This window comes from Neomonachus schauinslandi, chromosome 2, assembly GCF_002201575.2.
Source record: "Neomonachus schauinslandi chromosome 2, ASM220157v2, whole genome shotgun sequence".
Lineage (NCBI taxonomy): Eukaryota > Metazoa > Chordata > Mammalia > Carnivora > Phocidae > Neomonachus > Neomonachus schauinslandi.
This window is the reverse complement of record NC_058404.1, coordinates 183,117,511-183,142,145: the sequence shown is the minus strand read 5'-3', so window position 1 is coordinate 183,142,145 and position 24,635 is coordinate 183,117,511. Positions and strand designations below refer to the sequence as shown.

Here is a 24,635-nt window from a genome sequence, read left to right as displayed (position 1 = left end):
CCGATAAGGGCCTTCCCTTGTCCCACTGAGGGATTCTTCGTTAGAATGCGGGAGAACCCAAAATCTTTAAGGTTGGGAAAGCAGACAATCTGTCACCTCCAGAGTCATTTTTCCTGTATCTGCCTCTCCCTCTAGATGGTGAGCGCCTGGTGGGCAGAAGTAATGTCTGATTCATGCTGTTATTTTCTCTGCACTTTGACAGTGGCCAGCCCCAGCTCCGGCGGACCGGTGCCTCTCTGTGCCTGCCCTCCCCACCACTGCACAAGCCCCTTGAGGTCGGGGATGTGGCGCACACATCCATCCGTCCCTCCCTCTAGCGTAGAGTCTGGCGTTTCGTCAGCCTGGAATGGGTGTTTATTGAATAAACACATGGATGCTTCGGCATATGGCTAGGAGTCAAACCATTTCTATGTTGACTTGACAACTGAAAAAGGAACGTCCAGACCCTATATTTGGAAACCATATGAACCAATAGGTTTTAAGGCTATAGAGGGTTAGAAATGTAGCAAAGTCATGGCTGTTAATCAGTGAGCGGCCACAGCTGTGGTTCTGAAGATGGACCTGGCCACGTGACTCCATGTCCTTGTTTGGAGACACTCGCTATGAGGGTAGCGGCTTTCTTTGGGCATGACATGGGGTCCAAGGGCTTCCTTCCCAAAATCAAGAGAGTTTTGCTTTTCCAAGGCTGGTGAGTTGATGTCTTGTGTTTAGGGGTGAAGAACACAGACTCTGAAGCCGAACTGCCTGGAACCCAGTCCCAGATCTCTAAAATGTACCAACTGTGTGACCCTGGGCAAATTAAAAAACCTTTCTCTGCCTCTGTTACCACATATACAAACAGCAATCATATAATGCACCCCCGTGCCTACCTCACAAGGTGGTTGTGAGGCTTAAATGCGTTAATACATGTAAGTCATGTAATAAGTGCTCAATCAGTGCAAACTACGAGAATAAGACAGTATTTTACATTTCTTGAAGCCCATTCATTATGTTATCTCATTCAATCTCTGGTCATTACCATTGCCCCATGAGATCAAATAACTCTAAGGACACATAGCTGATGATTGCGGAGGAGGGACTTGAATTCCATTCTCTGTCTCCTGGGCTAATGCCCTTTACCCATCCCCCGTTCTCCTGTTGGCTTAAAACAAGATCTTTGTTTTGACCAACCAGACTGTTGGGAGCCAGCCCAAACACGCACTTGGGTTAAGCTCTAATTCAATGACAACTCTGTCTGGTGGTGAACTTGCAGAACCTCTGGGGGCTGGTGGCCATTTTTTTCCAATCCATAAAATAGGGGTGCTTCCTCTAGACAGTTCTTGCAAAAGCAAAGAGAATCCAGGTGCCAAACATAAGACTAATGATTAAAAAATGAGACCGGGGACTGTTTCTGACTGTGCCTTTTCAGCAAATATCCCTTTCCATCAAGAGTGACAGAAGCATATACTGAGTTTCTCCAGTTACAGAATCCTCGTTTGCCTGCACGCCTACGGGAAACTGCTCGGGAAGCCTGATAAGAATTGCATAATTTTAGCCCAAACTGAGGGACTCTTACCTTGAATAACACAATGGCATAGTCATATATTAATGCAGGGTCCTCGGTCTCCAGCGCGCCCTTGGCATACCACTCGATCGCCGCCTCAGGATTCTTGGCCACGCCTTGCTGGCCCCAGAACAGCATCTGGGCCAATCGTTGCTTCAAGACAGTAGCAATTTAGAATAAGGACTTTCCTGTGTAATGCTTAACGTAAGACTTTAAAAGGTGGAAGGACAAACCTAGCTCAAATGTTTTCATATTGAGAACCGGGAATTAGGTAGACACGTGTCATCTTCCAACTGGGGGCTGGAGCCCTGAAAGGTGAACCTGTGTAAATACAAGTTCTTAGCCCCAATTGGAAACAATGCATGTCTGCACGTGAATGTGAGTCAGTCTACCGCACCCAGGGCCAGAGCCGGGTGAGACTGGGTCGACAATGACTGCCTCCTCTCTTCAAAGCCCCTTTCTTTTGGAAGGTACACGCTGTCCCCTGAGCCTAGTGAGTGGCCTGAAGGCCTGTGCACATCCGTATCAGAAGGGCACTCAGCTCCTCCCACTCCAGCATTTGTCCACATGGCTCATTCCACCATGACATTCGAGGCGGGGAGCTCTCTGGGGATCGGAACCTCACGATGTGATTTGTCTGTCTTTCTCCCCTCAGCCCTCACTCAGCAAAGCTCAGCAGAAGCTCGTAGAAGCTACTCAACAAAAATTTGCTGAATGAAGGCAGGAAAGTTCATACAAGCTCTGGAGCACCCAGGAAATAACTCTGACAGTGGTATGTCCAGAACTAGGCACTGGAATTCCTTCCTGCACTAGAAAGACTGCAGGCTGGGGACGGATGCCTGAGAAGGGAGCAGAGGAATGTTGGTTAACATTCTAGCCCCATTCTGGCCCCTGATGGTCTTTCTTCCTTTCTGCTTCTTCTCTCATCTCCTTTTCTTTCTACCCTCTACTCAAGTACTTATAACTTCCAGGAAAGTATCTCCTGAAACTCTAGGAAGACCTAGCGTTACTAAAGGGTCTCTGAAATGCTTGCTTGTCAATGCATTTGTCTTTTCTGTTTTCTTTCTTTTTCCCATCTCTGGGCTTCTGCCTGCTTAGCAGACCCAGAGGCCCTTAACCACACTGTAAGCTCACTAGGAGCACAAAGCAAAAGCTAAGGCCATTCTTCGGGAAGGGAGCTTTCTCCCTCCCAGTGCAATCTGTCTAAGCTGGCTCCCGTCAAGGGTTTCTCTTCATAGTGAAATCAAGGCAAGAAGTCAGATGAGAAAGTTCTCCCAGCTTTCTGCCCTTCCTGGTACCTCAGAAAAGTCCATCCAAGAAACAAGACATGTTCAAGAGCTAAGGTTGGTCCGTTGGTCATGCTGAACCTGATTTCTGTTATTCTCCTAGCTGAATTCATGGCTTTCTTCCTGATACCCATCTAATCTCTCCTGCACTCTTTTTATTTCTATCTAATGCCCTAAAATGTCTGAAGATAGTCTTTAGGACAGATCACAAACCGTGCGGCTCTCTCTCCTTCTGGGTGCACTTCCGGCCCGCGTGGTCAAGACAGACCACGTGACTTCATTGGCCATAAAATGTGAGAGGTGGCTTGTGCCATTTCTGAGCAGCCATGGCTGCGGGGGCCTGTGTTGCAGTGAAGCCCCTGTTAGCTCCATTCGTAGGGGTCTATGAGAGCACAGCGCATGCTCTCCCCATCAGACGGATATCGGGAGCAAGAAACTAACCCGTGCAGTTTTAAGCCAGTGAGGTTTGAGATATTTTGTTACCATGGCAGAACCTGGGTATTACAACTGATGGGCTTCCAAAACAGTGGACCACATTTTTTTTTTTTACCTGAGCTGCCGCATTGCCTCGGGTGGCTTCATGCTTCAACCACATAAAGACATCTCCGTCCTCTTTGGTCTGTACCTTGAGTGTTTCATCATCCTTCAGTCTAATTGTTTCAACATACGCCTGAAAAGGAAGGAAGGAAGGGAGACAGGGAGGGAGGGAAGAAGGAAGGAAAGGGAAGGAGGGGGAGAAGGGAAATATCCAAATGATTTGGGCACACAAGAGCCAGGACGTTATTCTTAAACTAGCAATCGCGTAAGTAAAAACTATATGAATGATTGAAATATGAAGTGTGTTCACGATGCCATGAGATCAGATTCTTCCTAAATGAATGTGTCACATCTCATCTGTCTAAGTGGGCATTTTTGTTCCTATCAAACAAAGCGTTTGCCTTGGGAGGGCAAAATTTATTCCCCTTTCACTCCGGCTGCTCAAGCTTGTCCAGAAGACCACTTTCATGCCGCTGATTTCAGAGTCTGATTACACACAGCATCAAAAAAGGTAAATCAATATTTTCTAAGTACAACCTTGTTTTGTTTTTTTTTTTTTATCCCAAAGTGTTATTATCCTGCATGCCTAACCATTTTTATTTAGCGGGCTCAGCTTCAAATATCTTTTGGCTATTTCCAAAAATTAAATCTACCCTGGAAAAAAAAAGAGGGCATGTTCACTCCGAGGATGTGAGCAAGAATGTGCTAGAGGCTCTAAGGATGAACCCAAAGGGAGAGTTCACAAAATGTTTTGAATTGGCACATAGCCTCTGAAGTATCTGACTCCTCTGAAGAAAATCAGACTCATTTTGATGTGTAAATTTTGGCTGCTTATCAAGAGACCAGTTCTGTGGTTTCACGGTCTCCCCTTAAACATAATGAAGTATAATGAAGTCTATTAACAATGCCATGAGGGGTCCTGGAAAGGGCTTCCCGCGCTCTGCACATGCCACGGGCAGATGGTGAAAAAATTGGATCTGCATGAGTTTGGGAAAGAAGCCTCAGAGAACAAGGAGCCAGGCCTGATTTCCCTTCTGACCCTCTCTGTTAGTTAAGAAAAGTCCTTATATTCACAAACTCTAGCCTGCAGCCCCATTCCCGAGACTGCTATGGCCCTGCAGAGCCCCGGGTCCCTTCCAGGGGGTGCTGCGAAGCTGGGAAGCGGGGACTGTGCTGGGGCTCAGCACCCAGCGGGCGTCACGGCCTGCTCAGTGTCTCACCTGGGGAGGCCACCAAGCGAATAGCAACAATTCGAATAATGACACCCACTACCTTTAACTGAAACCATCTCTGTGCCGGGTATTTAAAACTTTTTTCGCACTTCATCCTCACCATAGGGCTGCGACCCAAATATCACTGTCCTTGATCTGTAAGCAAAGAAACCGAGGCTCCAAAGGTGAAACTATCAGCTTATGGTCACTCTGTAGAGCAGGCCCTGAAGCCAGGCTGGCTTAGCTCCGAAGATGGGGTTCTTTCCGGCTGCCCAAAGTCGCCCTCTAGCAAGAAGGCCCTAGAATCCACTCTGTCTCCTTGACCCTGACAAGTGTGCTGCCAATGAGCTGGCGTTTCAGCTCAAACTCCAGGGGACACTCTGTTGTCTGTGATGAGCCTGGAATTGGACTGAAGCTTGAGCTGTTCAAATATTGGAATTCTCAACTAGAATTTTTTTTTCAACAGGAGAACTTGGACAGTTTGATTTTTGGTTGTTTTTCTTCTTATTTTGTTTCTTTCTCTTTAACTTTGTCATGGGACTTCTTACCCTTCAAGGATTTACACTCTCAGATGTTTCTGCCACTCTCTGCCAAGTGATGATATGTCACTGATATAGCCCGATAAGATATACCCTGATGATATATCACTGTTCTAATTGCTTTGCCCAAGACTGACTCATTGAATCTTTGCAACCTTATAAGAGTATCACTGTCAATATCCCCCATTTCACCGATGTAGAAACTGAGGCTCAGAAGTTAAGTAACTTATCCAAGATCACATATTTAGTTCTTCAAGCTTAGATGTCAAACTCAGGCTGGCTGGCGGTGGAGACCACGGGCCTCACCACCCAGTGAAGGACTCATACATCTGAGAGGAAGGAAATGATAGACTGTTCCATTGCCTTCCCTGAGACATAGTAAATTCAAACAGTGTCATGAGGAGGGTCTTGGCAAAGGTCATGTTTCTGGGGGGACCTGGGCAGCTGTGCATAATTGTGAAGAAGGAACACTTTTGTCCTTTGTATTATTGTCCCCTGGCTTAGCCCCTCCTGCTCCCCTGGGTGGTGCCATCAAGTTTTGCAGCAGGATGGGGCCATTAAGAGCACAACCTTTCACATCAGACCAAGAGGAACTCTAACTCACCACTAACTACCCCTGGGCCTTGGGCCACTAACTTTACTGATCTGAGCTCAGTCTCTGCATCCATAAAATGGAGCTTAGCATGATACTTGCTATATCGAAAGCACTCAACCTGTCAGCCATTATTTTTTATACTATGAAGAGTTAGAAAGGCCTAGGTTCTAACTGAGGCCCCATGACTCATTTGCTGTGTGACTCTGGGCAGTTCTTTAGCTTCTAAGTCTCAGTTGCCTCCTCTGTAAAATGAGAATCGACTCCATAGGGCTGCGTGAGGATTAAATGAGATTGTTTATAAAAGAGCTAGCAGAGTGGATGGTGTATGCTAAGCTCTCAGTAAGGGAACTCATCATTTGTTAGGTCCTTAGTTCGCTCTAACACGTAAAAGGCTGACAGCAGTTTAAACATTCGCCCTCCTGTTGGTTTTGCAATTTTGTGCAGCTCACAGCCTTCCGTTGTGAGGATGGTCTATCTAAGAGAATTTTATGCTTTGGAAGATGGAAGAAATAGAATCTGAGGAGGGAGCATTGGGGCCAGAAACATTTTAAAATATTTTTTTTTTTTTTTAAAGATTTTATTTATTTATTTGAGAGAGAGAGAATGAGAGACAGACAGCATGAGAGGGAGGAGGGTCAGAGGGAGAAGCAGGCTCCCCGCCGAGCAGGGAGCCCGATGCGGGACTCGATCCCGGGACTCCAGGATCATGACCTGAGCCGAAGGCAGTCGCTTAACCAACTGAGCCACCCAGGCGCCCCGGGGCCAGAAACATTTTAGAGAGCTCATACCATGTGCTGGGCTCCAGGTGTGGCCAAAAGTATGGTGTCCCCAGAGGAGACAGGCTGAGCAGGGACTACTGACAACTGAGCTTGGAGAAACAGAAACCAGATCAAGGAAAGCCTCCTATGCCAAGCGAACAGCTGAGCTTAGATCTTGTGGGTCAGCACTTCTCAACTCGGGCTGTGCATTATGAGCAGCTGAGCTTTTTAAATACGCTTGAACCATACAGGTTTGAACTACAGAGGCCCACCTACATGCGGATTTTTTTCAATAAATACAGTACTATGAATATATTTTCTTTATGATTTTCTTAATAACGTTTTTTCCCTAGCTTACCTTATTGTCAGAATATAGTGTATAATACGTGTAACATACAAAATATGTGTGAATTCACTGTTTATGTTATCAGTAAGGCTTCTGGTCAACAGTAGGCTATTAGTAGTAAAGTTTGGGGAAGTCAAAAGTTATACGTGGACTTTTAACTGTGTGGGGGGATCGGTGCCTCTAACCCTTACATTGTTCAAGGTCAACTGTATAAATATACACATATACACATATGCCCCAGCCCCCCAGTCTGTCACTTCAAGACTATGGGGTGGAGCCTGTGCAGAGCTATTCTTTAAACCCCCAGGTGACTTCGATGTGCCACCAGGTTAAGAACCTCGACTGTGGACAGCCTGGTTTGGCCTCAGTGAGAAGAGAATGGATGGGACAAGACTAGTGACAGAAAGACCAGTTAGGACGTGTACTGATTTGCTGCGGCCGCCACAACAAAACACCACAGATCGGTCGGCATAAACCACAGACATTTATTTTCTCAAAGTTCTAGAGGCTAGAAGTCCAAGATCAAGATATCGGCAGGTTTAGTTTCTTCTAAGGCCTCTCTCCTTACCATGCAGATAGCCGCCTTCCCACTGTGTTCTCCTGTGGTCATCCCACTGTTTTATCCGTGTCCGACTCCCCTCTTCTCGTAAGGACACCAGCCATATTACACCAGCGCCCACATAATGACTCCATTTCAACTGAGTTACCTCCTTAAAGCCTTTACCTCCAAGGAGAGTCACATTCTGAGATACTGGGGGATTAGGGCTTCAATTAGGGGTTGGGGTGGGGTGGGCATAATTCAGCGCAGAACAGGAGGCTGTCCAGTGGCTCAGGGCAGAGATGACAAGGGGCGAATGTCACCTGGGGCAGCAGGGAGGGGATGGGAGGAGAGAGAAATGGGCAGGTAAATGTGGTGGGGTGACTGGAACTGATGGGATGATGGGGAGGATGGTTACTCAGCTGCTAGCACCATGGACAGTGGTGTCATCCGTGGAGGAGTTTGGGGGGACGGAGAGGGGAGGTGGCTGGTTGCCTCCAAGGTGTGTTATGATTGCAGTTGGGGGTGCGTAAGAAAAGCTGGAGAGGAAGGTCTGAGTGTCATCAGTATGTGGGAAGCAGTTGACACCAGGGGTGTGGATGAGACCCCTGCCCCTCTAGCAGGTGCAGAGCGAGGAAGCCGGGGACCAAACCTTGTGGAAAAGCACATTCCCAGGAGCAGAGAGAATGAAAGAAACTCATTTGCGATTAAGCCACAAAAACAAACAAAACCTAGCAGCTTCTTCCTCTTTCACCTGAGGCAGAGTCCCGCTAAATCATACAGAAGTGACATGAAGGGAGATTACTAATAAAGAAGATGAAATGATGTGAACCACGAGTTACATAAAAGAGAAAATGAAGCAAGAATCAAGGAAGGAGTTACTGAGGGATCCTTGGTTTGTTAATTAGAGGCCTGGCTTTCCATATCTCCTCATTTGTTACGTGCTGCTGGTGAATTAATAGATTTCTCAACAAAACGACATTTAAATCAATGTATGACACCTGCTTAAATTCTCAAGAAGCCATTAATTACACATTCTTAAGAAAATGAGCAAGGATACAACTCTCCTAACTGTATAATTCCTATCTGTGATTCTTAATCATACAACTTTCAGCTGCAAGATGGATCTCCTCTATTCATTTTCCCTGGTTCTGACCAATTAAACATTTTTTCATAATCGTAACATTGCATGTGCCAAATCTTCAAAAGAAAAGGAGATTGTTAGCAACATACCATTTCCCATTGCTAATTTATGCTGAATTAGAATTCTTAAAAGTATAACGTATACATAGAGGACATTATTAACACATTCAGGCTGAGTAGAACAACCACAGTATGATTTTGTGGCTTGTTTTTTTTGTGGATGTTTTTTTTTTTTTTTTTCAGAATAATTCCTTTCTAAAAATAAAAAAACAACTTGTCGATTCATAAATTAATTCCTATCGAACTGAGGTCCAATTTTGCACATAGCTTATATACACTGATAGAATACCAACGATAATGATGAGATTGTGTAAGTTTATTCAGGAGAAATCACTGTTTCCTGAAGGAATTAGAACGTCTCTATAGATAGCCATTTGGTGTTTTATGGTTTGACTCATGTTTAATGGTCACCGACAGCATATACCGTTGAGTCATTTATTTTGAAACCATATGGTGACCACTGTAGATTTCCTTTCCGGCACCATCCGTTTCCGATCATCAAAGTGCAACTTTTCTGCACTGTGGATTTCTGAGTGCAATCCAGAAGCAGCGCTGGGGACCAGTGAGCGGATGAGTTCCCAGTTAGCCGCCAAGGCTAAGGTTCCACAATCCTGACCTAGCCGGGCGTATCCCCTGGGCTCACCGAACAGAAGCAGGGAAAATCAAGTTTATGGCCTCCACTGGGGCCAAATCCAGCCATGAAGTTTACGTACTAGTTATAGCTACACAAACCCAGGTTCCCCGTTTGCTTATATATTGTCCCTGGCAGAGGCTGTATGAGCAAATCCTAAAGTATTTACTACCTGGCCCTTTACAGAGAAAAAACTGTCACCTCCACCAAGAGACGGCTTGCTTTTCCTCTCAACTTGACCACCTTAAGGGTTATGACCATCAAAACCTCTTAAATCCTTCCTGGATAAAGAGGATATATACAAATACATTCCAAGAGGCCAACCACGCCATGGTCTGCTCCCACCGAATGCAGACCTGCCTCAACTAGAGGCAGCTTCCCTTGAATTCTTACACTATCACTTCTACTTATACCCTTTTATTCATGGTCCTCAAAGCAAACCATCAGTTGATCCAGCAAACCATCAGGTGCCCGGCACTGGCAACATAGCTGGAGATGGAGCTTGCTTCCTTATACCGCAGACCCTGCTTGCTGGTTACACATTGATAGGAGCCCTTGGCCTACTCCCCCCACTCAATGTGACCCAATCCCTAACACCTACAGACCCACCCCCTCACATGATCTTGGAACAAAGAAAAGGTGTCTATGTTTCTGGTACACATTTTTTGCAAAATTGAAATCTGTCCAGGGCCAAATCTATTCTTCCCATGCTAGTCCTCCTGCTCATGAAAAGCTTTTCATGCATGGGTGTAGGATTGTTCCTGCATTCAGCCTGAGAACACAGCCAGGAAATACGAATTGGAGAGTGCAAGATAGCTTTTCTCTCCATTCAATTATGCTCATCCTCTGAAGACCTGAAAATGAACCAGCCACAGGTGCAGACACTGTATAAAATTGTTCAGGAAGCCCCAGTAAACAGGGCCATGACCATCTCCACCCACTTCTTTCTCTTACCTGATCTCCCTGTAGCGTGTGCTGGTCAAGGGGTGTCTTCGTGGCAATATTGCTGTAGTAGGCATAGGACAGCTCCCAGTCCAGGGGGTAGTTGTCAATACCCTGGTAGTGTTTGTATCCAAGATTCATGGAAGACAGCCTCTCACTGCCCTGGCCTCCTACCAAACTATACAACATACCCTGTTAGGAAGAAATTTACCAAGTGTTCACAGGATTGTAGCAAAAGGTCATAAAATCCTAACATTGGAAGGTCATCTGGCCCTGTCCCTACATATGAACCTAGTCCTTCCAGAAACATGTTAACATGCCTTTAAAAAAACAATCTTTAGAAAAGAAGCCACAGCAACTTTCTAATGGGTCACAAATTCTAGCTCTCTCTCCTTCTTAATGCCCAATATTATGATTCCTTGACTTCTGCCTTTCACTCAGTGAAAACAGGGGTCGTCCCCTGATTTCTCTCATAGAATCTTCTTGTGTATCTGCCAACTGGTCTAAGGATCCCTGGTCTGCTTCAGCTACATTATCTATGGAAGATGATAAGAACAGTGGCCATGTCCTAATCTTACACTCTCAGAATGTTAGTGTTGAGAAGGGTCTTTGGAGATCAGCTGGTCCAACAGCCTCATTTCATAGTTGAGGAAAGAGGGGAGAGAGAGACTTGAAGTCATGTGTCTATGGCCAACCAGCCACTTTGTGACAGAGACAAGGCTAGAATCTTCCCCACTATTCTACCTTTGTGGGACTCAGGAAAGCACTTAGAAGGAATATGGAACCACCCGGGCAGGTTTAAACAACCAGTCTCTTCAAATCCAGGATGAACAATCCTATGTGCAGATCTGAAAATTAAAAGTGATCAGGAACCACTGATAGCACTTACTAAAAATGGGATCCCAAATGTTTAGCAAGTTGCATAATTAATTGGGTCTCAGAACCACAAATGAAACAGTCTGGTATGGCTTTTGTATTGATGGCAGAAGGCTGGATGTGATAATATTTTGCTTAGAGGTCCAAATGACTTCACTTAGCTAAATAGTCATGGGAGATAATGGTCCTACAGCCAGCCGTAGTTAGGTAGTTATAAGAATTGGGTGAGAGGCACCTTGCTTGAAGGAGTGGGATTCTGGTAAGCCCTGCCCCAACTCTTCCTTAGAGTATGCCAATCATATCCCCTAGCTTGCGTCCAGAAAGGAAGCGCCCTTTCCCACTCTCTGAAGACAGAAGATCCTGTACTTAACATAGCTCTAGGACATTTTTCTTGAGTGTCAAGATTTTTAAAGGACTCCATGGAGCATGAACAGGTCCGGTTTCTACCTGGGGTATGAGAGCATTACTCTGCAAATATAACGCAGGTGACTGATGTTCCTGGAACCCATGAAATACTCTACCTGCAGCTGATCCCGAGGCACAGTTAATCCAGTTTCATAAAAGACTGCGAGGTAGTAGGATGCTTTATGGTATCCACAGCAGCTAGAATCCATCAGAAAGGGGACAACAGAGGTAATTTGGTGAAGACCATCAACACTGGAGAGTCTCTTTACAGCCTTCTCAAATATCCTCCTGCCGATTTCTAATACAGATTCATTTTGGTTCCTTGGCACTGTAAATAACCACAATTCACAGCACACATGATTAATTACCATGGGATCGACGTGGCTTTAGAAAGAAGAGGGAAAAGCCAATTAAACCACCTGAGTTATTAATATGGCTGGTTCTGCAGTGCCTTGAAATACACCACCTTCCAGGGAGGTAAATTAAACCCTTTGGGGATGCCACGGTGTCATTCTGCAAATAGCTTTTTCTTTGGCACTAAATGACAGCCTAGTATCCTGGGAAAAAGGATGCGCCTTATATAGCTGAGAAAGCGCCTCTAGAGAGTAATTTACTCAGTGTAACTCACCACCAAATCAGGACCGCCGAAAGTTCCAGAGAGACTTTTTTTCCCTCTAAGACTCTCGGAAGAAGAATGTGTGTTATCTCAGAAATAGTTCCTAGGTGCTGCTCTAAAAAGTTGCACAAAAAAACCTTATTTTGAGATGCTTTCTTATCTTTTGCCTCCAGTTTTTCTTGAGGGTTTCTAAATACAATAAAAGGAATGAGTCAACTTTTATGGAGGGCCTACAAAATGCCAAATACTGGATTAGGTGCGTTATGCAAATTATGTCATGTAATCTGAACAATTTTATGAGGTAGGTACTATTCTTAGTGTCCTCATTTTTCCAATGAGGAGTTTGAAGCCTGAGGTGTCAACCAACCTGTCCAACATTAACAAAACCTGGCAAGTGGCTGAGCCCAGTTTTGAGTTCAGCTTTGCGGTCACAAAAGCCATTCCTACTTACTCTGCTGCACCGACCTGCTGATGAACAGGCAACGAGATGTCTTAATAAGTACCTTACCACTCCCAGTAGACCCTTCTCCGTGCAACTGCCTTCAGCTGTATGGTATTTCCTTTCACCTAACCATCCTATAAATCTGATAAACATTTAAGCCCAAACTAGCAAGTTATATGGCCTTATAACGTAAGGGTGATGGTCTTCCAATAGTTTAAAGTAGTTTACACTATTCATCTCTCTTGTTCATTGATTTAGGCAACAAATGTTTACTTTCTATTCTGTGTATCTATTAGATGCTACGATTCGAAAGACCAATAGGATTGTATAGATATTGTTTACATTTAAAGAGACATGGTCATCTTATTTAAGACTAAAATTGTATCTGCCTAAAAGTTGTTATGTCCAACATTTTTCTTTTCTTCTTTCTATCCAAAATTAAAATGTTACTAATAACTTTCAGGGGGCAGCAAGAGACTCATTCTATCAGCACTCCATTAAGGAGTGAACAGAAATGAGGTTCCAATGTGGGAAAACTGAAATGGGCAGGTCTGAGATCGGATTTATTTAAGGGCAAGTCCCTTGCAGAGTCCATGCTAAAAACAGAGGCCAGTGGGATCCAAGGATGAAATTGCGAAAGCCAAGCCATTGGTTATGAGCTGGTGCCAGTCCTTTTGGGCACACAGGCGGGCGGGCTGCCCCCTGAGTGGGAGACACGTGCCTCCATTTGCCGAGCTGCGGGGAAGGAGCCCACCCCTGCCCGGAGCCAAGGCAGTCTCATCTCCTGGCTCCTGGAACCCCTCACCCCAGCCTTCTAGATTCCAAGAAGCAACAGCTGGGTCTGCTTTTACTCTCTCGATCCCAAGCAATAGGTGCGGGAAAAAATCACCCCACTGAACACATGGAATTTGCTTCTCTTTCTGTATTTTTTAATCTCTAAAGAAATACCTGCTTGTTTAAAAAAAAAAATGCAGATTTGTATAAAATAAAACCAGAAGTGCCCTCTCTCCTAATCCTTCTTTAATAGTGAAGACAAGCATTGTTCAAAGCTTGGTGTGTGTGCTTCCAGACTTTTCCCTTTGCACAGACTATATAACTCATATACACATCTCTCTGTATTGATACACATGCATTTTCTTCCACAAAAGCTCCTACAATTCTGACCCTCAACTTTTTTGCTTAAATTAACCACGTATCATGGGTATTTGTCTGTGGCTGTCAGAAGCCCATTCTTTCTAAAGCTTCGCTAAAGCATTCTATAGCAGTGCTGGGTCCCCAAACAGTTCTCTATTTTTAGACCCTTGGGCTGCTTCCAGTGATTTTGCTATAACCAACAACACGGCAATGAACATCCTTGAACATTTCCCTCTGCTCATCTGTTGGGATATATCTGAACAATAACCCCCTTTTCCACCAGGAGTCTGGGGATCTCATTTTGGACTTTCCCTTTGAATAGCTGAGAGAATTCCATCCTACCCAACCATTAGACAGGATAAGAACCAACCTTCTCCGCTGGATTTAGTATGCACTGCAGAACCCCGATGCAGTTGCAAAATAAATCCTAACTCCTACTTATTCATATATTGACTTCTAAACATGTACCCATCTCAGATATGCCTCTCTGTGCACATTCTGAGCAAAGCAACATTAACATTTTGTTAATGATTCATCCCCACCTCACCTGCTCTGCCAAACACCTAACCAAGACGATGAGTTTTGCCTGAGTACCCACAGACGTGGGCTTTGTGGGCTCAGAGGAGAGAGGAAACTCCAAACCAAATGAAGCTCCAAATGAAACACTTACCCCAGCTGACCCCTGGCACAGAACCCCACAAATCATTAGCAAGAGTGCCCAGGTAACTGGGATTGCTGGAGAGTAAGGAGCAAAAGGGGAATCCTTCACAAAGCTCGAAGCTTTAGCACCAAAAACCCGCAGACTGCAACCAAGGCAGATTGAAAAGGCTTCGTTATTTCTTTCACACATTAAAACTCCTAACTCTCCCCACACCCAAATATTACCAATCAGTATTTCCTCTGCAAAAGAATCTAAACAATTTTCTGCACTAGTGAATGTAATAAAAAAAAAAAAGTCTAAAGTCAAACTGCTCTTTTTGCATATTCTTTAAAGTTGAAGTTCCAACTGCGGCAGAAAAGCAAAGCCGTGCATGTTACCACTGGTGAGTCTGTAAAACTGGCAATTTCAAAATTAGTTTAATGAAACTGTTAATTTCACCCATCTGGTTTAGCATATGCATTTTTTTCTAGTCAATCTGTAACTAAAAAACATGCCTTGTTTATGGAGATGAATGGCATAATGAAGCAAACAAACAAACACAATAGAAGAAGGACCCATGTTCCCATTTTCTGGCTTCCTGCCCCAGAAGCTAAGGAAACAAAAGCCCAGTGCCCCCGCTCCACTCCTTAACCCTTCCTGTTTCCCCAGGAGCGCGGCATTGTTGGTTTTGCTTTTCTACAGCAATACCGATACCATAAGGTGGCCATTGGCGGGCTCATCATCAACGGAGGCAAAAAGCAGAAAATGAGAAGGTGGGCCCTTGCTGGGGAGCTGGAGTGGGCATCTGATTGAGAATTCAGGGGAGAGGCAGACTCCTTCCTCGTGAGAGGCACGGGGGGCATCGATAGGAAAGTCATTTTTAGTTTCAAGCTTCCAAAAGGTGGAACGCGTCCAAAGTACAAGTTGGAAAGGGAAGAAGAAGTGAAAGGAGAAAATGTCATTTAACCAGAAAAGGAAGCTCTCACCCGGCTTACTCCTTAAAAAAAAAAAAACACAGCATATTCCTGATTTGCATTCTGATCCCCTGAGTCCCAGAGCCCCAAGGAGGTGGCTTATTTCCCAAAAGTAAACTGCTTGGGGCGCTTGAGTGGTTCGGTGCGTTGGGCTTCGGATTCTTGATTTGGGGCTCAGGTGGTGATCTGTGTCCTTTGTCCATGCTCCTCAGTGGTGAGGCTGTGTCTTTCCCTTTGCCACCACCCCGCCCCCCGCCCCCCCCCACCCGCCCCTCCAGTTCTCTCTTTCACTAAAATAGATAAATAAATCTTAAAAGAAAAAAAAAGTAAACTGCTTGTACTCTTCAGTATGCAAGTTTTCCAGGTTTGTCCCATAATTTCTCTCCGTCCCTTCTCCATCCCCCCCCACCCCACCCTCAGGACTGCCATCAGGGGACCTCTGGGCAGGAAAAGTGTGGCCCTCTCTGTTTTCTTCTCTGTGCTTCTGTGTATTTGCTTTAAAAAAAAAAAAAGATAACGTATGCTTTCCTAAATAAAAATAAAGATGAAGGTTTTTCAATGAACGACACTGAAAATAGCTCTTAAAGGACACGGTATCCAGGTGTTATTAAGAAACATTACTGTATGTCTACCATTCCCGTGCTCTGCATTTTAGTGTTTCCCAATACACATTGCAATTGTTGGCAAAAAAAGAACAGTTAGAAGCGAACCAGTTAAGGCCAGCAACCCCTCGGTATCTAGTGTGGGGCCTCCTCTAACTCTGCACTCAGAGCTCCTAAGCCGGGGGGCAAGGCCGGCCGGGAACAAAAACAAAAATGAGAGGGACAAGATGCAGATGGTCAGCCCTGGGAGGCGAGCCCACCTCAGACCCGGCCTCCTCCCGAGACCCATTTGCTGGCAGACCTTGGACTTCCTGTAGCCACAGCTCCCGTGGGCTCAGACGTGCCCAGTCCAGAATGAAGGGAGGGAAGAGAGTGAACAGTTCCGGCCTCAAGGCAGATGCCCACAGGGGCCTGCTGGCCAGCTCACCTGTCCCACTCACCTGTCCCTGCCTGCCCTTGCACCCCCACCTGCACCTCAGTCTTTGCAGCTTTCCTCTCTCCTTCCTACCCAAACCAGCTCTCTGGCTTCGAACCCCACCTCCGCTACCATCTCCGCATCCCTGCAGCCTTTTACCAGCAACCCCCCATCCCCACCACCTCTCTTCCCTGGATGCTGGAGCCCCATTCAAAGGGTTTTTGAATTCTAAGCGTTCTGTTTTGACAAGGAAGTTGCAACAGGAGAGTAAAAGAAATAGCCAGCACACCTCTTAAATAATGAAAAAGCACGCATACTAGAATCCTACCATCCTAGCATTGGAAAAAGCCCAAATGCTAATAGGGCAATTTCTATGCTCTAACAGGAGCCATTTTCCTAGAGAATTGGAGGTTCCCCAGGAAACGACATGGAGGGTGACCAATCAGAATAGTTCCCCTGAAGTCTTGAACACGGGGTCTCCTGTTGGATGCCACCCAGAGCCTGGACAGTTGTGGACTTGGGGACAGAGCAGTACAGAAGCCCCGCACCAGGCAAGGACATCAAGATGCAGAGCAGTAGTTCTGGAATGCCGGGAGGCAGGAAGGGTACCACACCACATCTATATGCACGGCAGCTGAGCGCCCCAAGGAGCGCTGCCATCTTTAATTCAAAGGCATGCCTACTCTGGGAGACGAGGATTCTTCAGAGTGGGAACCGCCAGTGGGGACAGCTGCATTTTATACAAGGTTAGCACGTCAGCTGTCAATATTTAAGAAGCCTCTCTCCTTCGCAACCTTGGTAGAGAGTTCTGTGTGGGCTGGGGTAGTCTTTTCATTGTGGTTGCCCTGGGGCCCAGCACAGTGCTGGAGGGATCCAATCCATGGGTGCCAAACTGGGTTGCACGAACCTTGGGGCTGTTTTACATCCGGGCACCTGTCTACTTCAGCAACTTGATAACAGGCATATGAAAGCGAGAACCGCGAGGGCTACGTTTTGGGAATTCTTTTGTAATGGGTGTGCCTAAGAAGGATTCTGGGCTACTTTTGTTGACGGGGAGGAGTTGGAAAGCAGCTTGCTGGCAGACCTGGGAAAGAGAACTCTGTTTGCAGAGGTGTCTCAGAACAAGGACGGCAGCTCCTGAGAGAGAACAGACTGAAGAAGTGTGTAAGAAATGAGAAAAATGCAGAAAGAAGGCAAATAAGCCCATAGCCCTCTATCCGTCTGGATTGGTGTCATGGCTTGGCTGGCATAGACCTTGAACCCGGTATAGAAACGTGCTGTGTAGGGTCATCTAGAAGAATGATCGATAACTAAGCACCTAACATGGCCAGCACCATTGCAGACACCGTGGAGAACTGGAAGTGTAAGTGGGATACTTATACTTCTCGTGCTCCCCTCAACAAGCTTGCCATTGCGTGAGTGATAGACACACTGACAGGATCCAATAGTTATAACTCAAGGTAGAGTGCGATGAGCTCTATTCAGGCGACCCAGTCCCTCATAGCCATACGGTGCCTCTCTGTCCATGAAGCTCTTTCATAGCATTATGTCACGCAGGAGAGCATCATTCTTAATTGCCATTAAACCAAACTTGACCCAGTACATAAATTACAAACATAAATTACATCTCACACCCTCGAGGATGGCTACTTCTCAAAAAACCAGGAAATAACACGCGTTGGCAAGGATGTAGAGAAACGGGAACCCTTGTACGCTGTTGGTGGGAACGTAAAATGGTGTAGCCGCTACGACAAAGAGTATGAAGTTCTTCAAAAAATGAAACACCAGGATTACCATATGACCCAGTAATCCCACCTCTGAGTCTATATCCAAAGGAATTGAAAGCTGAGTCTGGAAGAGGTATTTGCATACCCACGTTCACAGCAGCTCTAGTCACAATAGCCGACATGCGGAAGCAACCCAAGTACCCATCGACAGATCAACAAAATGTGGTATATACATAATGGAATATTGTTCAGTCTTAAAAAGGAAGGAGATTCTGACACCTGCCACAACAATCTTGAGGACATGATGCTAAGTGAAATAAGCTAGTCACAAGAAGACTGATACTGGATGATTCCACATCTATGAGGTACCTAGAATAGGTAAGTTCATGGCGACAGAAAGTAGAATAGTGCTTATCAGGAGCTGTGGGGAGGGAAAATGGGGAGCTGTTGTTTAATGGGTACAGTTTTACAAGGTGCGAAAGTTCTAGAGATCTGTGCAATGAGGTGGATACACTTAACACTACTGAAGAGTATACATAAAGATGGTTACGATGGAGAATTTTATATTACATGTATTTTTACCACACAAAAAATTTTTTTTAAAGACTTTATTTATTTATTTGAGAGAGAGAATGAGAGAGCGAGAGCACATGAGAGGGGGGAGGGTCAGAGGGAGAAGCAGACTCCCCGCCGAGCAGGGAGCCCGACGCGGGACTCGATCCCGGGACTCCAGGATCACGACCTGAGCCGAAGGCAGTCGCTCAACCGACTGAGCCACCCAGGCGCCCCACAAAAAAAATTTTTAATTACAGTCCTTAAAGAGTGAGGGTACAAATAGTTGGTGATTCTCTTTTGCAGTAGGAAAATACAGCTCAGGCCTTCGGGAACAATGGAGCGGCGGTGACCACTCCCGAGCTCGCTAGGCCAGCTACAGGGAACACAGCCATTCACTCCCTACCGGCTGTGCATGAAGCCAATGTTCCTGATTGTCCACCCCCTTCAGTGTTCTCATCACTCCTTTGAAGTGTGTTGTTGGCTTCGCTAGAGAGCAGATGATCCGCCTGAAATCACACAGTGTGGGGAAACAACACTCTGAGGTCTGAAACACGCACGTGTAGTGGCCTGGAAGCGGAGTGGGCCGTGTATGTGCGGACAGGCTGCCCGCCAAAAAAAAAAAAAAAAAAAAAATGACTCTGTCGCAAAGAACCAGAAATCACAGGCCACTGTCTTAAGTGGTCTTCTTTTTTCAAAATGCCGGGGAAAAAAATAATTCCACAAATTAATTCCCTTGGTAGGAACAATGGAGCTGACGTTTCTCTTTCTATTTATGTAAAAAACTCTCGTTCAAAACATGGCCCCATTTTTGTTCTATGCTGGCCCACGGGGGGCACTTGGTCAACCTCTGTTGAGTGAACGAATGGATGGAAGGTCGTGACATGAGCAACCAAAGACGTTTCTCACACAGTTAAATTCCTTGTCTCTCTTCCTGCACCCACTGAGTTCCTGCAGCCAGAATTCCAAGCACCGAACATCTGATCCTTGACTCCATTCCCAGAGCTTATCTCAGATATGAAAAATGTAAGATGATGAGGATGTTCTAATAAAGTCTACTAGTCAACAGGATGGGACAGCTCAGGGCAACAGCAGAAAAGAGAATGTAGACATAGTTCATATTAACTAGAGTTGTCCAAAGCACTCCAAAGCCAGATAGACACTTACGGCAAGAAGAACCTGGGAGGAACAAGAAATGGATCTATAGCCACACTGGTCTATGACTATTCCTTTTATAGGAGACCCGAGTAAAGATACATTAAAAACACGTAGACTTGTTTTCTTTTTCTCTCAATTTACAAAATCAAATGTTCTGCATCTTGCTCAGCCTTGTTAGAAACTGAACACAATGTACAACACCAGTCTCTCTCCAGGGTTAGCAGGAGGGCACTGTGATAGCCCCAAGCAAGGGCAGTGCGCCAGGCAGAGAGATGAACTTTAATGGGGAGTGTATGCCCGACCTCTGCAGGAGGCTCCCCGGTCCTTATGGACAGGATGGTGTAACCTAGAAAAATAGGAGCTGAAGGCAGAATGGGGGCTTGAGGTTCATTCCGGAGATTCGCCCACCCTTCCTGCCCTATCTCCCCACCTGCTCCTCGGCTCCAGGAAAGGGAAGGGAGCAAAGGAATGCAGGTGGCTGGGTGCCCAAGGGAGGCAGACGCCCTGGTCGCAGATACAGCCCCTCGGGAGACGCTCCTTGGCGCTGTTCTAAGCAGACTTGGCACCAGAAGGACTCGACTGGCTGGTTCGGCACCAGCAGTGGGCTATAAAGTGGCAAATACGGCTTTGGGGCTCCCATTGTCACCACAGATGGAGCCCCTGGAGGCCTAACAGGGGTTAGCAGAACATGCTATGTGCTGACATGTGAGGGCTCCCCAGCCCCACAGCCCGGGACAGCGTGAGGTGTAGGAGCTCATGATTTGGGTTTTTAATTAGGTTCCGTTTCCAGGTCTCCACGGAGGGGGGAAAAAGAAAAACAATTCTAAATTCTTACAAACAAAACTTCTGAGCTATAAAAATAACATGAAAACATTCTTACTGAGAGTATTTACTTTAAAAAAAAGAATGTGTTGTGAAAATGATTCACTCCTGCTCCCAGTCGGTAAAACTATATTTACATATGATCAGGAATCTCATAAAGTCGATTTTGATGTGGATGTGGCCTCAGCCCATTGAGCCTAACCTACCCAGCATGCATGTCCAGCATGAGCAGTGGAAACCGGGGGACTGTCTCTGCGGGGTGATAACATCTATAACACACAGCAGTGGTTCTCAATGTCGGGAGATTTGGCCCCCTTGGGGACATCTGGCAGACTCTGGAGACCTCACAACTCAAGAGGGGGGTCATGGGAGGGGAGAGAGTGCTACTAGTATCTAGTGGGTTGAGGCCAGAAATGTAGCTAATGCACAGGACAGACCTCCCCTCCAGCCCCCCAACAAGGAATTATCCAGTCCAAAATGAAACACCGCTTGTACCGGGCTTCCTGTACGCCGATTCTGTTTCAACTATTTTATAAGCATCAATTCATTTAAGCCAACACTAGGAGGGTGGCACCATTCCCATTCCCATTGCACAGATGAGGAAACGGGCTCGGGGAAATGGAGTAACTTGCCCAAGCCCACGTGGCTAGTAAGTGCTAAGCTAAAATTGGAGACAGGCCGCCTGGCTGCAGAGGTTATGCTGTCCCCGAGTCCACAGGCTTCCTGCTCCTCGGCCTCCTTGCCTGCATGCAAGCGGTCCCACGGCCTTGAGAGCCAACCTCTTTACACCCCATAGTTCTGTCCCCACCACCCTGTCCCATTCAGGCCTGCATCCTTGGCCTGGACCATGGACCGCCAAGGACCCACTGCTTTCCCCGCACACCCCCCTGTTCACCTCCCCCCAACCTCCTGCTGCTGCCAGAGTAACCTCAAAACCCAAGTCTGATTGCACCTCCGCCCGCTGCTTAAAACCCTTCCACAAGCCCCTGTCACCTACAAGGTGAAGCCCAAACTCTCAAGATGCTGTCGGAACGGTAGTCAGAATCACACCCTCCGGAACTTCTCCTGCCTCCCAAACGCCTTGCACATCATTTCAAAGGTGGTGCTGCTCCCATATCTCTGCCTCTACTCTGCCTCCAATACCCAGATACCCACGGACCCCTCAGGAATCAGTCCCAGTGTCACCTCTTCCAGGAAGCCTTCCCTGACCACTCCCTTCCTTGTGACTCTACCACTTACTCCCACCACTTTTATTAAAAATGCATCACCAGGGGCTCCTGGGTGGCCCAGTCAGTTGCACATCCAACTCTTGGTTTCGGCTCAGGTCGTGATCTCGGGGTCATGAGATCGAGCCCCGTGTCGGGCTCCACAGGCTCAGCACGGGGTCTGCTTGAGATTCTTTCCCCCTTCTTCTCCCTCCCCCCACTCACACTCCCTCTCTCAAATAAATAAATAAATAATAAAATCTTTTTAAAAAATGCATCACCATTTTTGTTTTCAAGTCTGTCCCTTAAGGGCAGGGACCTTGTGTTATTTTACTTATCTCTAAAGTCTAGCCAAGTAAGGGAGCAGACACTCAGCAAGTACCAAATGAATGAAAGAGGAAGTATCTGGTATGGTTCGGATTCTTTCAGGCAAGAATAGATTCCCTTTGCCCCGTCTGCAGTGGGGAATCTCTTCCATTGAACACTGACATTCTTAGGAAGTCCTTACGTGAAGCAGAAGTCCGTTTCTGCACTGCCTTGGCTCAAGGTTCTGGTTGGATGCCCAGCAATACCATGGGTTGCCTCTCACCACTAGGAGTTATCATCACCCCTCTCTGTATCCCCTTGCTCGGGCTGAACACCTCCAGCTCCCCTCCTCTTCCTAACAGATGTCATTTCAAGATCCCCTGTGGCCCTATAGCGTGCACTTCATTACTAAGCCAACCCAAACTGTGATGGGCCTAAGCAGAAGCCGGCCACATTCGGGAAGTATAGACAGATTCCCGAGATGCCGTTTGCAGTGTGTACTTCAAGTCCAGGACCTCAAGTTCAAGGGCCTAAGGGCCCAGGCAGGTAAGCTCCAGGAAAGAAGTAGGCAGGAGGTGCTGGGATGGGGGGACGGGGTGGGACGGTGGTAGACAGAACACACCTGTGACAACTCTCAATTCCAGAACCACTACTAATGTAGGAATGGAGGCCCGGCATTACCAGATCTTTGGGGTTTTCAAGAAAAGCTAAACATTTGCATTTTTGTGCCAGTTTTTAGATACCAGCAACTAATATAAAAATTTTTTTGATAATAATGTACATGCCAAACCAATCATTTGTGGCCTTGGCTTTAAAAGAATGGCTGGAGTGATTCCTAAATTTGTTTTCGCATTTGGTGTCGGGAATGTGCACAGATACACTGAGAGTTGTGGCCATACAAGGGCAGAATTTAAATGTGAAGTTAACCTAGGACCCTAGGGTGAAAAGTCACTTTGAGGTGTATGTGACTAAGAGGGGGAGCAGAACTGGAAAAGAGGGGGCCTTCCTAACCAGTGTCCAAACGTGAGACAAAGACACAGTTACCTGCCCACAAGCCCATCTCCAGCAAGGTCTGGAACAAGCTGGGGTGCCGGTCTCTCAGCTCCTTCTCCCAGGGGAAGGCTCTGCACGTGGAGGGTCTCCCGTACCTGAGCTTCAGGTCCAGGTAGGAGTTCCGGAGGTCACCTACAGGCCAAGGGAAGCACAAGAGAGCCATCGCCTTAGGAAAGGGCAGGTCTCATCCTTCTAAATCCCTCCTCCCTAAGAGGAAATAGAAATAAAAAGTCAGACTTAATGTTACTGAATCTTGGTTTGGGTCCATTAGGGATTTGAAATCGGCTCCGATACGTCTGCCTCGAGGTCACAAATTCAAAGCCATGTCCAAGGGAAATGTGCCAAAGTTGCTGATGGCTGTGGAATAATTCTATAGAATGAGCAGCTGGCCTCGGACTGTTCCCCAGGAGGCCAATATCTAGGCCATTTTGTTGGTAGTGTGAGTTGAGGAGCAAAGCACAAGGACCCCCAGGGAGGCAAGGCAGTGGGTGTTAGGAAAACCTTCCCATGCCACCAAACAGATCAGCATACAAGGATGGGCTTCCAACTCAGAGGATCTCTCGTGAAATTACATCAGTTATCAAAATCAGTTTCTTTCCTGTTTGGGATATTACTATTCCTATATATCTTCCCCCTCTTCTGACAGCATCGTATTTTCTGGATGAGTCAGCTGTACCCGCAGCAGCTGGGGACCAGGATTGCCTGTTCTTAAATTACATTGCAAAAACACTGCATCTCCAGGCTTACCTATCACTGTGTCTACTCACTTCCTGAGACCGTGCTCTGTGGACCCTACCGGACTGAGGTATGTTCCAGAGGCACCCATCCCTGCACAGCCTGGAATGGGGAGGTTCAGCTCTGGAGAGAGTGCGATGTGTGGGCAGGACTGCCATACTCAATTCGCTTCTGTGGATGGCAAAGGCCCCACAGGAATTTCTCTTCCAGAAGGAACATATGTGACTAACTCTAGTGCCGCCGTATCCAGCAAGAAGACCTAAGCACAGAGAAATTTACAAGCGCTAGATCCAAGCCAGAATATTGGAAGACAGGCCAGGAACCGATTTTTATAATCAATGAACACCCTGTATGAGTGAAGGATGCCCGGGCAAATATGAGCAGGCCTGAAAGCAGTCTATTTTGAAATTCATTCCTTCTGCTGGCTATTACTGGGGTCTTCCAGAAAGAATCAATTTCAAGGGATTAAAAAAATAAAACCAAGCCCCAAACAACAAAGTCACTGTTCTACATTTCTGAAAGCTAATATGCAGATACTAATGGTCCAAGACAAAAGTGCACCAATGGGGAAACATTTCTAATGATTAATTTATTTTCCAATTCACTTTTATTTTCTTAGACTGGCCTAAGATCCCATTATGGACGGGAAGAATGCAATGCAAGGCTCAACACGCTCTCATTTGTATTCTTAAAGGGAATCGCGTATGGTTGAAGCTAAGAAGCAGGTGTGGGGTTCCTGTTGGCCGTTGGTCTGGTTGGAATCCAGGTGGCACGTACATGGCCATCCGCCTCCATCTGTGGAGGGCTCCAGGTCATATCTGTTCCCGCTGCTCAAGTCATATAT

The 24,635-nt window shown here is 46.3% G+C and overlaps 1 protein-coding gene across 1 annotated transcript in view; it reads right to left on the bottom strand.

The window, feature by feature from the left end:
• Positions 1–24,635, bottom strand: part of SEL1L3 (SEL1L family member 3) — a 97,399-nt gene that overhangs the window by 32,959 nt on the left and 39,805 nt on the right. The window contains exons 9-13 of the mRNA XM_021679414.1: positions 23,048–23,188; positions 11,527–11,738; positions 10,142–10,321; positions 3,380–3,499; positions 1,556–1,696 (exon numbers count right to left, since the gene is read on the bottom strand). Of these exons, the coding sequence (XP_021535089.1) occupies positions 1,556–1,696; positions 3,380–3,499; positions 10,142–10,321; positions 11,527–11,738; positions 23,048–23,188 (794 nt within the window). The remainder of the gene's footprint in view (positions 1–1,555; positions 1,697–3,379; positions 3,500–10,141; positions 10,322–11,526; positions 11,739–23,047; positions 23,189–24,635) is intronic.